Genomic DNA, 14,024 nt, shown 5'->3' with positions numbered 1-14,024 from the left:
GACGCAAGCCTTAATGATGACATGTGTTAAAGGCCAAGTTTAATGATATATTGAACAGTATATCCAAATATTCTACAAGCTATATATATTACAATTACGTAATTAATTAAGATTAATTAAATTTAATCACAATTAACCTATCATTAGGTAGACTAGGTAATAAAGAAGCAACGAAAGCGTCAGTGTATTTTTTTTTTATTTTAACGAAACCTAAAACTAATTTGTGAGTGAAATAGTCCGTACGCAGCTAATCTGAATGTCGATCTTAACTTACACCCAAACATTCTAACCAGCATGATTCTTCACATACCGCAACTAAAAATAACCGTATTAAATAAGTGTTTAAAGTTTAAACCACCGGGATTAAACCGACAACAACAAAACTTATGTTTACACCTAGACCTCTAACCTACGCTTTTTTTAGAAGCAATATCGACGTAAATGATTCACACGATCTGTGAAGTTACACAATTACCACTTCCCCCATTTATGAAGCACAACAAATACCTTTGTTCGTTTCAGTAAAACCCGGCGCCATTTCGGCAAAACAGAAGCACATCTTTTACTAATAACGCTAAATTATGTGAACCGTTGTCACACCGAATGAAGGCAGCTGAAAATATTTTCAAAGCAACACAAATAAAATTTCATTCCAAGCAGAACGAATGAGCCACAGAGTAAATTGGGTGATCAAGAATGTAATTCGTGTTAACACTAAGGTTATTTTATATGCATTAGGGCACACGACCCTGCTGATTTTATAATTCTTTTCTACGTGATCTGCGGTCCAGAATTCATCACAAAACACAAAACGATAAAATTTCATCAGGGAAATGTGTGGCTTTAAGTCGTTTATTTATTTATCTGGTTTAAATTGGCGACATTGTCTCATTTTTCATTTATTAATGACGTTGGTAATTATTTATTTGATTTATTTGGCGACCATTAATAATTTTTGTCAATTCACACCGCTGACACGAATTTGTCATTGTGACCACTTCGGGGAAATTACGCAAACCGTTTTTGCTGCAATCAATAAAATACATTTAAATAATTGTTTTTTGAGATAAATTTTACTCGATGTTGTGTAATGGATGTAATTGATGCATAATAAATAAATAATAAATCAAATTATTATAAACACACGCGACCAAAAAAACTGAGTCCAGAGTTGGTTGAAACGAATACGTTATTTATTCGAAGATGTTAATTTCAAGCATGTCGCTTTCGCAGATGTCGGTTTAAATGTTCTTTATGTCGGACACAACACGCTCCTGAAAGCAATTTCGATTATTTGCAACATATGGAAGTAATGGGAAATTTGTAAGCGGTGCTTAAAAATGATGACTGTTGTTAAAACTTCCACCCTGGCCTACTGATTTGGTTATTTATTATTATTATTATTATTACTTTGTATTAACATTTTTGAAATCTAATTGTAGCGATCGGTTGGGTGCGACGCGACCGGTCCTGATAAATGAATGCGTGCCTTTACATTAATTCACCAAAAAAGGACGTACTTTATGAAATGCGCACTAACACATTTACATGGCTACAAATAGTAAGTATTTTTCATTGTTTTGGCAATTTTCTTGCTACTATTTCATAAACTAAATATAAACGTCGTATCTCTCTTGCCAAAAAATCGTTTTTATATTTTAAATGATCTTTAGAGGCAAGCGCAATGCGGTTTGTCACGCAAGGGTACGAAAATCAATTTTTTTACAATGTTTGCTGTGGCATATTTTTTAATTGTTCAAGTCATACAAAACCCTAAACGTATAAGCCTGATTTAGGAATGCCCGATTTTATTACAATAAGTAGTTATAAATTATGGAATTGTTAATAATTTTCGTTTAAACTTTATATAACACGACGCGCCGCTGGCTATTATGAGAACAGTGCTAGATGCATTTGAGACTCTGTGAGGTATTGTTGTGTTCTCGCCCCAGGGTTTCCGGATAGACACACCACCGAAATGCTGAATAGCGCGAATACAATGGTGAAATTACTAATAAACCATAGTCAGTTAGTCTGAGTAATTCAGGTAATAATGTGCGTTAACGTGGTTCGTTATAAGACCATTTTCGACAGAGTTTGTAATTTAAGGTTTTTTACGATATTATTACCAACACAATGTATCTACTGTGTGCTGATGGAACACATATTATCGTGTAAAAGGAAATTAAAAGCTGCGAAAAATTTTTAGACGATGTCATCAATTTTTTAGTGGGGATCAATATAGTACGTTTGAAATGTACAATGTTAACACTAATACATTATTGCAGTGCCACAATTTCAGAAAAATTAGAGGAATAAAATTTAATATCAATAAGTAAATAATTCATCATCTTTACTTGTAGTTAGGATTCTACTAACTACAAAATAATGTACAGGGGAAACTAATTTAGTTCATTACAAATATGACATATATGACGTCGTCGTCGCGTGTCTGTCTGTCTGTCTGTTCCGTATCGGTTTTTCTGACAGATGTTCTCCGAAACTACCACACCGAGTGTTATCCAATTTTCTAGGTATTTTAATTTGTGGTTTATGAATTCGCCTGTTTTCTTTCATGTCTAAATTTTTCGATTTCGCGATTTTTCAACTTTTCGATTTCCATTTCCCGATTTCGTAGTTTTTCGACAATTTATGTTTTCAATTTTTTAACGTTTCAGTTTTGGGATTTATGTATTTAAATTTTTCGATTTTTAATTTTTCAATTTGTGGCGTTTTTAATTTTTGATTTTTTCAGTTTTCTAATCTTTCGATTTGTTGATGTTGATTGATTGCTCGATTTTTTTAATTTTCAATTTTTCGAATTTTTAAATTCTTGATTTTTCACCTTTTTGTTGTTTCGATTCGCAATACTTCGATTTTTTGGCTTCTTGTTTTTAGTTTTTTTGATTTTTCAATTTTTCAGTATTAATTTTTCAATTTTTCGTTATTTCGATTTTTCAATTTTCGATTTAACGGTTTCCTTTCGATTTTTCGCTTTCTTTTTTAGATTTTCCGGTTTTTCAATTTTTTGGAATTAATTTTTCAGTATTTCGATTTTCCACTTTCGGTTTATCGTTTTTTTTGAGTTAAAATTTTTCAATTTTGAATTTTCCCATTTTTCAATTTTTAGCTTCTTTCATTTCTCAATTTTTCGATTTGGCGATATTTCAGTTTTTCGATTTCGATTTCTTGATATCTCAGTTTTTCGACAATTCATGTTTTCAATTTTTCGATTTTCAAATTTTTTAACTTTTCAGTTTTGGGATTTATGTACTTAAATTTTTGAATTTTTAATTTTTCAGTTTGTGGCGTTTTTAAATTTTTGGATTTTTGAATTTCTCAATTTCTCAATGAATGGATTTTTTAATTTTTCGACTTTTCGATTTTTCATCTTTCCGATTTGTCGATTTTTCAAATTTTCAAGGTCTAAGTTTTAGAAATTTTCAATTTAGGAATTTTTCAATATATATTTCGATTTTTAAATTTTTAGATTTTTCGACTTTCTGTGTTTTTTGATTTTTTATTTATTGGATTTTTCAAAATTAGCGACTTTTTCAATCTGACATTTTTCGATTTTTCAGTTTTCTGATCTTTCGATTTATCTATTTTGATTGCTCGATTTTTTAAAATTCTCAATTTTTCGAATTTTTAAATTTTTGATTTTTCAATTTTTTGTTGTTTCGATTTCTCAATCCTTCGATTTTTTGGCTTCTTGTTTTTAAAATTTTTGATTTTTCATTTTTTCGGAATTGATTTTTCAATTTTTCCATATTTCGATTTAACGGTTTTCTTTCGATTTTTCGCTTTCCCGTTTTTAGATTTTTCGATTTTTCAATTTTTTGGAATTAATTTTTCAGTATTTCGATTTTTCACTTTCGGTTTATCGGTTTTTTGAAGTTAAAATTTTTCAATTTTGAATTTTCCCATTTTTCGATTATTCAATTTTTTGATTTTTCAATCCGTCGATTTTGTAAATTTTTAATTTTTAGAATTTCTTAAATTTAGACTTTTCACTTTTTTGTTGTTTCGATTTCTCGGTCTTTCGATAATTCATCTTTTCGATTTTCCAGTTTTTTAACGTTTCAGTTTTGGGATTTAAATTTTTCGATTTTTCAATTTTTCAATTTTTGGCGTTTCTGAATTTTTGAATTTTTTGATTTCTCAATTTCTCGATTAATGGATTTTTTAATTTTTCGACTTTTCGCTTTTTCGTCTTTCCGATTTCTAAGTTTATTTCAATTTTTAAATTTTTTAGATTTTTCAACTTTGTTTCTTTGATTTTTTTATTTATTCGATTTTTCAAAATTTTGGACATTTTAAATGTTACATTTTTTTGATTTTTCGATTTTGTAAATTTTCAATTTTTCCAATTTTTAAATTTTAGATTTTTCGCTTTTTTGTTGTTTCGCGTTGCAGTCTTTCGGTTTTTTGCCTTCTCATTTTGAGATTAATCGATTTTTCAATTGGAAACTAGAAAAACTTCGAAACATCAAAAGATCAACAAGTCAAGAAGTCAAAAAATCGATATCGAGATAGCTAAAGATTGAAAATGGCAAAATTCAAAATTGAAAGATTTAAATCTAAAATACCTGATAAATCGAAAAATTGAAAAATCAAAATATCGAAAAACTGAAAAATTTATTCCGAAAAATTGAAAAATCGAAAAATCTAAAAACGAGAAGGGAAAAAATTAAAAGATAGAGAAATTGAAACAACGAAAAAGGAACAAATTTAATAAAAATTCGGAAATTTGAAAATTTAAAAAATCGAGTAATCAAAACTTCAACAAATCGACAAATCAAAAAACTGAAAAATTGAAAAATTTAAATACATAAATCCCAAAGCTGAAATGTAGAAAAATTGGAAACTCGAATAATGGAAAGGACGAATAATCGAAAAACTTAGAAATCGAGAAATCGAAAAATTGAAAAACCTCGAAATCGAAACATCAAAAGATCGAAAAATGGGAAAATTCAAAATTGAAAAATTTAAATGTAAAATACCCGATAAATCGAAAAATTGAAAAATCAAAATATTGAAAAATGGAGAAATTAATTCTGAAAAATCGAGAAATGTAAAAATGAGAAGGCAAAAAATCGAGACTGAGAAAGTGAAAAATCTAAATTGAAAAGTTCGAAAAATCGAAAATTTACAAAATCCAGGTATTAAACATCAACGAATTGAAAAATCAAAAAATTGAATAATCGAATATAGTGTAAGCTTTATAAAGTCGCAAAATTTTGAAAAATCAAATAAATAAAAAAAATCACAAAAAGAGAAAGTCGAAAAGTCTAAAAATTTAAAAATCGAGATATAAGTATATCGAAACATCTTAAAACTTTGAAAATTTGAGATCTCAAAAAATTGAGAATTCGACAAATCGGAAAGACAAAAATCGATAAGTTGAAAAATTAAATATTCCATTCATCGAAAAATCGAAAAATCCAAAAATTTAGAAACACCAATAATTGAAAAATTGAAAAATCTAAATATTTAAATACATAAATCCCAAAACTGAAACGTTAAAAAAGTGGAAAATCAAAAAATTGAAAAGATGAATTGTTTTCGAAAAACTGAGAAATCGAGAAAGCGAAATTGGGAAATTGGAAAATTGAAAAATTAAAAAATCGAATTCGGAAAATGGGAAAATTCAAAATTGAAAAATTTTAACTTAGAAAACCGATCAAACGTAAAAGTGAAAAATCGAAACATCGAAAAACTGGAAAATTAATTCCGAAGAATTGAAAAACCGAATATTCTAAAAACGAGAAGGCGAAAAATCGAAAGAAAAACGTTAAATCAAAATATCGAAAAACTTGAAAATTAATTCTGAAAAATTGAAAAATCGAAATATCTAAAAACGAGAAGGCAAAAAATCGAAATACAGAGAAAAAATCTAAAATTTAAAAATTCCAAAATTGAAAATCAAAAAAATTGGGCAATCAAAACATCAGCAAATCGAAAAATCAAAAAACTGAAAAATCCAAAAATGTGAGGTTTAAAAAGTCGCTATATTTTGAAGAATCGAATAAGAAAAAAATCAAAAACACGAAAAGTCGAAAAATCGAAAAATTTAAAAGCCGAAGTATTTAAGACTCCCAAAATTGAAATAGATAGAAGATAAATAGAAGATAATTGTCAAGATTCGTAAGTTTTTTCGATTGCTTAATGGATCAGGTTGATCTGTTAACAAAAAATACCAACTCCCATCTAAAATCCACCCGTAATAAATTTATTAAATAAGAATTTACAATATTTTCTCAAAAAGTTTTCGTTTTGAATTCAAAATTATCTGTAATCAAACAAGGAAACTTTATCTTTGTCCACTTTATTCTGTCTAAGTGTTTAGGGATTATGGAAACCCCCAGTGAGGAGGCAGAGCAGTCTAAATCTGCGCTTCTGAGTACCGACAATACTTTTGCGTGCGACAGTAACTTTCGACAGTTACTTCGTAGATTTTTCTTTAACAAACAGTTTATTAGTAAAACAAATTGCAGTTAGAACTACACATCTTAACACGAGAAAAATATTGAATATCTATTTTGTTTTTCTCAGTAAAAACCTAATAATAATAATAATAATCAATAATATTGTGGCTACCTACTCCACTTTAGTGACGAGTTAGATCAAATGTATACATTCCAACTTTTAAATTAACGTACATTTTTTATATTCACTTAATTTTACAGTACCTACGGAAGGAAGTAATTACGAAATAGCTCAAATGCAACAAGTTTCGGTCTTTGTACATTTTACATTTCATTTAAATTGCAACCAAGGAATTTGTAAAAGTAGTTTGTTCACAGACTCCTTTTAGATTTCCTAGAATTTAAAAAATGTAGTGTCTCTACAAGGGCTTGTCCTCTGTCTGGCGGCGACTGCAGGCACTCGTGCCCTTGAATTCCACACGCTTTCATCGCTTTCACCCACCACCTCTTCGCCACTCCTGCTGCTCTAACACCGGAGTATACAGCACGTACCTCCCGGAGACTCCGGTCTTGTAGACGAGTTGCCCGCGTCATCCTCCTCGTTTCGTCCCCCACCCTGCCTTCCCCAGTTCCGCGAGTTACGTAATGCGGTCGGATAGCAGTGGAAACACGCGCGTGCCGCCGGTCGGTCTTCTTCGGTGACAGTGTGTTTCTTGACATACATCCATGTGGTGACATTGTATGTAGTGTGTCATCAGTGTCATATCCAGCGCAAGAAGTGACAGCCACCCTCGGCCATCCGCCGGACTTGTGACGAGTGTTCGGTTACACGATCCCGGTGTGAATCCCCAATTTCCTTATTAGTTCACTGATAAGAGGTCGTTGATGCGGTGATGCAGATTGTAGGTTTGAATTTTTTCGTCTTTATCGCGACTGCTGACGGCTCAGAAAGGGAGGAATTTGAATAATTAAATACCGGCGGTGTGAATCTCTTGTACAAATAGGACAGAGTTGTCGGCATGTTTAACCATTAATTAAACACGGAGTAATGAGTCGAAACAAATAGAATTGTTGACCTGAATTATCAAGCTGGTTGCAGTTTTACTCGGGCTTTTATTAGACTGGAAATTTCGCAGGGTGTTGGTTTTTGTAACCGTAAATGTCAATATCGGTTAACAATCGAAAAGAAAAAGGCAGCAGCGACAAATACAATTTCTAACGATTTTCCTTTCTGGACGATTTTCACCTCGAACAATGGGTTATTACTTTGACATCCGACGAAGTGAAACTGTAATGATTCACATTATTTTGTTATATTAGCGCTATTGTCAACACTGTCGGTGAATTTTATATCGATAAAACGGCGTCTGGACAGTTTATCACTTTAAAATATCTTATTATTTAGAGTACCGCTGCTATTAAACATATTGTTATTATAGGGTGTACATTTGCGGCACGATTTTCAACAAGTAAAAAATTTGATTCGAAGATTAATAGTTTTTTTAAAAAAGTGTGACAATAATATTTACCTAGTGAGTGTTCATAATTGTCATAATAGCACACGGCGTATTTGCATCGCAAATATTGAAATTTACAAACGAAGATGAACTAAGAAAACCCTCAGTGGTTCGTAGTAAGAAGCCATGTATTTGTTTAACGTGCAAAAAATTCGTTTCCCGAAAATAAAAAGTTCGTGTTTAAAAAGAAATTACACTTTGAGAATATTAAGTATACAAATACCCTAGAAACTTCCTGCGGAAACAGAAAATGGGTATTCAATAAAAACAGAGCAAAATATTAGCGAAATAAAACTTCAATAAATGGAATATCAAATTAATTGAACAGCCATTTCAGTTGTTTTATGATAATCCTATTAAACGTTATATTTAAAATTAATTCAAAATGAGATAAATGGTTTATGACCTTTCGCATTGTAGTAGGTTCTGGAAAATTATTTATAAACACATATAGAGCTCAATTTTAGTGTCAATAGCAAAACGGAGAAAATTAACGCGATATATGACTATATCACTTTTGATTACATCAGACAAAAAGCATCTTATATTGCAAATTAATGTTAATTTTATGTGTGGTAATTTGATTTACCTGTTGACTGCACCATGGTCGGTTATAAGTCTATAAAATATAAGCTAGAAATAGGCTTGGCGTTTCGATTAATTCACTCTTTTAAATTTTCGAAAAGTCGTTTGGTCGAGAATGCCACTCGACTAAATTAGCTAACTTTTATTTATAATTGGCTGTATCATTATGACGTATCTACAGTGCCATTTTAAAAGCTAGAAATAAGAGAAGGTCCGTTTGAAGTTCTTTTTGTGAGTAAATAAAAGGGAAGCTACGGCAAAAAGAGCACAGTGAACCCAGTTACAAATTTTATTTAACTAAATGCAGGGAAGATTTAGTTTTGCATGTCTAGAAAATATGGGGCAAGTTAAATGAGGTTTGGGATTAATTTTCAATATTACCCCAACTTTCCCTACCTACCTTTTAAATTTAAAAAATTGGTCCAAGATTGTTTAGACAGAACTTCCCTCGCCTTTGAACTATATCCAGCTTTTCCATAAAATTTAAAAAAAGGATCGAAAGTTGTTTCCACAGAACTTTCCTCGCATCTCCACAATTTACAGTATGAAATATAACAATTTTTTAAAATTTCAATATTCACAACGTCTTATTCGAACATTTCCGAAAATTAACTAAAGCTTTTTTTATACATTTTCATTTCCAGAAGTTACTTTCGTCTTCATTTTCTGGAAAATTTCCACCATTTTTCCACAGTTTACAAGATGAAATATAACACTTTTTAAAATTTCAATATTCACAATGAATAACATCATTACAATTAACATGGCGTGGGTAGGCGGAGCTTAAATTTTGTCTTTTTTCTGGATATACGTAACCATCTTTTCGCGACAATTTATTCAAAATGGTTAAAATGATACATTTTTGTAGACCTTATTTTTTGGATTTTTTTCCTTCACATATAATAACATGTTACTTGAAAACACGTTTCACATAGTAGTTTCTTGTAGAGAAATAAGTATTTTGCAATAATCTCCGAACGAATAAAGACGTTATCACAATTGAGATGAAAGCAAGTGGGCGGGATTTGTATTTTACTTTTTTTTTTCTTGATAGATGTAGGTACTCATCTTTTCACGACAAGAAACTGAAAACATGTTTGAAAGGGTAAATTTGTAGAGAAGTGTATGGGATAAAACTTACCAATTTAAACATATTTTCAGATTCTTGTAATGGAGAAAAAACAATATATATTAAGAAGGAAAAATAAATGCAAAACATAAGCTCCACCCACCCACCCTATCTCAATTGTAACGCTTTTTCTTTGTTCGTCGTTAGTCAAGGGGGGCGGAGCTTAATTGCAAAATCGATATTTCCTTATACAAATTTTTCATTTTAAACATGTTTTAAGTTTCATGTTGTAAAAAGAAGTCTACACATTCATACTAAAACAAAATGGCAAAATGTAAGCCCGCCCACCCACCCTATCTCAATTGTGATGATTTTTGTTATTCGCCGTCGACCAAGGGGGCAGAGCTTAACTGCAAAATATTTAATTCTTTACAAGAAATTAAAAACGTGTTTTTAAGTATCGTATTGTTTAAAAAATACTATATATATTAAGAAAAAAGGGCGAAATATAAACCCCGCCCACCCACCCCATCTCAATTGTGATGATTTTTTTATTCTTAGAAACTTGAAACTCGTTTAAAATGGTACAATTTTGTAGGGGAATATGGTCCCTAGGTCTGCCAACGAATGGAAACTTCATTACTATTTAGATCAGGGCATGTATGGGTGGGGCTTAATCTTTAGTGATAATTTTTTCTTAATATACATAGTATTTTTTGAGCAACACTTAAAACATGTTTTTAATTTCTTGTAGAGAAATAAGGATTTTGCAGTTAAGCTCCGCCTTCTTGGCTCTCGACGATTAAAAAAAAATCATCACAATTTAGATAGGGTGGGTGGGCGGGGCTACATTTTTTCTTTTTTCTTAATATGTTTAGACATATTTCGATAACAAGAAACTTAAACATGTCTCAAATAGTAAATTTTTGTTGTAATCAACTTAAATCCTCCAGTTTTTTTCTACAACCCTTTAAATACTATCAACGGTAAGTTGACAACGGAGTTTATAAATGACAATTTTCAGCCCATATAGTCACTCTATCCATTCGATAAACGGACTATAGAAGTTTCATGTTTTTTTTTGTGTGTCGCTAAATTTTACTTATAAAAATAACTTTTTTGACCTGAAGAAGACAACGAAATTGTCGGAAACAATGGCAACGATAATAAAATTCTTCACTACAAGAATTACCATGTGAAACATGTTCTTCAGTGATGGTGCAAAATATAAGCCCCGCCCACCCACCCTGTCTCAATTGTGATGACTTTCTTTTTTCATCGTGAGCCAAGAAGGTGGAGCTTAAAATCCTTATTTCTCTACAACAATTATCATGTAAAACATGTTTTTGAGTATCGTGCTGTTCAAAGAATGCTATGTATATTAAGTAAAAAATAAAGCCAAAGATTAAGCCCCACCCATACCCATTCCCACAAAAAACAAAAACTAATAAACTTTAATAAATTCATGGATAAAATTTATCCAGAACTCATTTTAATTAACAAAAACGTTTTTCTGCTTCCTTATAATATTATGAAATTTGATTTTGTGATTTTCGTTTTTGTGATAACAACGGTAAAACGTCTACATGATATTCATAATATACATATAAAATTTGACAACAATCGGCCCAGTAGTTTCGGAGATTATCTGTCTAATAAAAATCCGCACAGACGGCAGACAGACGGACAGACAGACAGATAGACGGGCAGACGGACAGATAGACGGACAGATCGACAGACAGACAGACGAACAGACAGACAGACACGAGAAAACGTAGAAGTACAGATTCGGTCGACGGACTCGATTACAATTCGCTTACGTTCAGGAAGTGAAAAATGATTTTGCGAATTTAATTTAATTTATGATTGATAGTCTCTGTGATTTTCTTATGTTTTCCTTAATAATTTTTGGAGGCGACGTCATCAATTTTTTATAGGGGAGTAAAAAATTTTATGGTTTAACTCAGCCATTCGTTTAAGTTCCTCCGTTACTTAGCTTAAATACTTAAGGGTTAGTTGTTCGAATTTTTTCTTCGTGAAAATAAAAAAAAAGATTTAAACCACTGTGTTTTTAAAATTTTGTTTTGAAATTACGGAATATAATGCAGATACGGCCTTTTTAAATGCAGCTCTAATCAAAATAGTTTGAAGACAGTCTGAATTAAAATATTTCCAACAAAATTTTTTGTGATTTCATTTTGATTTTTTTACTTCCCGAACATAAGCTTTTGTTTACGTTTTATGGCTCTTAGAATATGAAAAAATAGATCTTCCGTTTCCGTGTGTTTCGCCTACGTAGATTTTAATAGACAGATACTTTCCGAAATTTTAAATTGATAGTTATCAAATTTTCTTTATATATATTTTAGGAATATCGTGCAGATGGTGAACTGATAATCAAAATTTGTATGATTATCCCCACTAACAATTTAATGACGTCACCTGAAAATGTTGCATAGTAAATACTATTTAAATTTTATAAAATAACGTTGTGTTTATGAATCCACCTAGAATTATTTAACTTATAGTGGTTATCATGAAAGCACTAAATTCAATTTTTTGTTTTAAGAAAAAAGAATCGCGATTTTTTGAGAAATTATTGATTTTTGATTTTTTAAATTCGATTTACTTCCAGTCCTGCTACGCATGTTTATAACCGTTTAGTTTTGTATGTTTTAAACTGAATACTTAATAGTAGATAACCATTAATAAAATTAATATAAAAAAAATCCGTTCTAAAAACACTATGAACTTACATAGATATAATAAATCTCCACCAGATTATGACTGGCAGTCGGAAGCTGCGCCAGAACTCTTATCAACTGGATTGGCTGCTGCAGGGTTAGATAAGTCTGGGGTTCAATGGATAATGTGAAAGAATTATAAAAATTTCCATAATTAATCTTCCTATCGATAAGTGACTTAGGTCAAGCTCATAAAGTTGATTTAGATATGTGCATAGACACCATTTATAATTAATTTGCTTTGGTGTTTTGTAATTTCAATTTTGAGAATAAACTTCCAATTTAGCAGTGTTTTTTACATAAATCTTAAATACGTAAGTCAGCTCACATGTTTATACCTACTTAAATCCATTTTATTGTATGTCAAACATGATAAACTGAGACGTTTGCCTTCTTTTTAGCAATATTGCATTACCCGGATACGTATAGTTCTGGCTTTGAATTCGCGAATATTCGCTAATTTACTATTGAATCAGTTTCGGCACTATAGATATTTGATTTAGCACTGTAATCCTAATAAGTCCATCATTGACGATAATTTTATTTATTTAACTAATTTGCAGCTTCAGTTGAGTGTAAAATACATTTGCATGACATCTAGCGAAAAGAGAAGTAACCAAAAATATTAAAAACCTGTAATAAAGTTGCACATATTTTAAACGAAATACGAAAGGTGAAGATCAATATCGGTAAGATAAGGTCGTCCCGGTGTTTGCCGGGAAAATATTAATCAGATTTTTCCAGTTCTTGTACTTTAAAAGTTTTTAAAAGGTTTTCCAAATTAGAAAATAATGTTTCCGGACGTTTAAAAAATAACCAAGAAAATTTAGCTTTACGCTAATTTATCAAAAAAAAGTTGTCTCGATTTCGAAAATTTGATGACGTTTTTACACAAGCTAGATAGTTAGCAAAGATCGTTCGTATTGCGCTTTGCTTTGTGTTTTGAAATAAAAACCGATAACGGACTCATGTGAAAACGATAAATTCATGTTCTCTCAACGGTCGCAAGAAACAGTTCTTTGGATAAAATTTATCAGCATTAAAGGCAAAAGTAAAGTAAGTCACCGACAGCAGCACGGTTTGAGTAATTGCGATAGAAAAAGAAACTCCTCCCAGAAGTCAAAGTCGGTACGAGAAAATTAAACGGATTATGTGACTGAGTTCATTTTTAATAAAGCTGTAATTAATTACCCTGGAAATTTGAAAGAATTTACTTTAGATATTATAAATATAAACATCTGAATGGTGGTATTTTGTCTCTTCATCAGTTCTCATTTAGCTGTCTCCTGTTATGAAGTGGAATTTTGTGAAAAATGCCTTCTGTACTCGAATACCTCAGTTTGTTTTCCAATTTAATTAATCTTCTCAAAACATAAAATTTGAGCAGCGGAAAGATATATTTCAAGTTACACCTACATACTTCGCAATAACAAAAGTGCTATTGAGATGTTTTCTTGGAATTGGTTTTCCAAATTATCCCACACTTGACACAATGACTGATTTTTCTTTTCTCGCAGCATATATTTTTCGTTTCAATATACATCTCATCCGGAAATTTTACAACAAGTCAGGTGGCAATTTTTCGTCGTTCCGTTTTCATCAAGTGTCAAATTCACAATTCCAATAACAATTATGTAGCGTGGTGTGGGTCGGCGTTATTGTGCTCCGTTTACGCTATTAA

General features: G+C 30.8%; 1 protein-coding gene across 6 annotated transcripts in view; it reads left to right on the top strand.

The window, feature by feature from the left end:
- LOC135127122 (uncharacterized protein) overlaps window positions 1–14,024 on the top strand; it is a 134,506-nt gene that overhangs the window by 25,003 nt on the left and 95,479 nt on the right. Inside the window, exon 1 of one of the 6 annotated variants that reach the window (XM_064053461.1) lies at window positions 7,022–7,266. The exons of 2 other annotated variants lie outside the window; for them this stretch is intronic. Coding sequence is in view for 1 of the 4 variants with exons in the window: in XM_064053463.1 (XP_063909533.1) it covers window positions 7,322–7,330 (9 nt within the window). In the remaining 3 variants the exon portion in view is untranslated. Of the gene's footprint in view, window positions 1–7,021; window positions 7,335–14,024 lie in introns of those variants that run through there. 3 more of the 6 variants (XM_064053458.1, XM_064053459.1, XM_064053463.1) reach the window with 3 other exon arrangements.

Source organism: Zophobas morio, unplaced genomic scaffold, assembly GCF_036711695.1.
Source record: "Zophobas morio isolate AGI-343-1 ecotype UQ-CSIRO unplaced genomic scaffold, CSIRO_AGI_Zmor_V1 ptg000011l, whole genome shotgun sequence".
Classification (NCBI taxonomy): Eukaryota; Metazoa; Arthropoda; class Insecta; order Coleoptera; family Tenebrionidae; genus Zophobas; species Zophobas morio.
The sequence above is the reverse complement of the archived record's forward strand: the minus strand, read 5'-3'. Positions and strand labels throughout refer to the sequence as shown.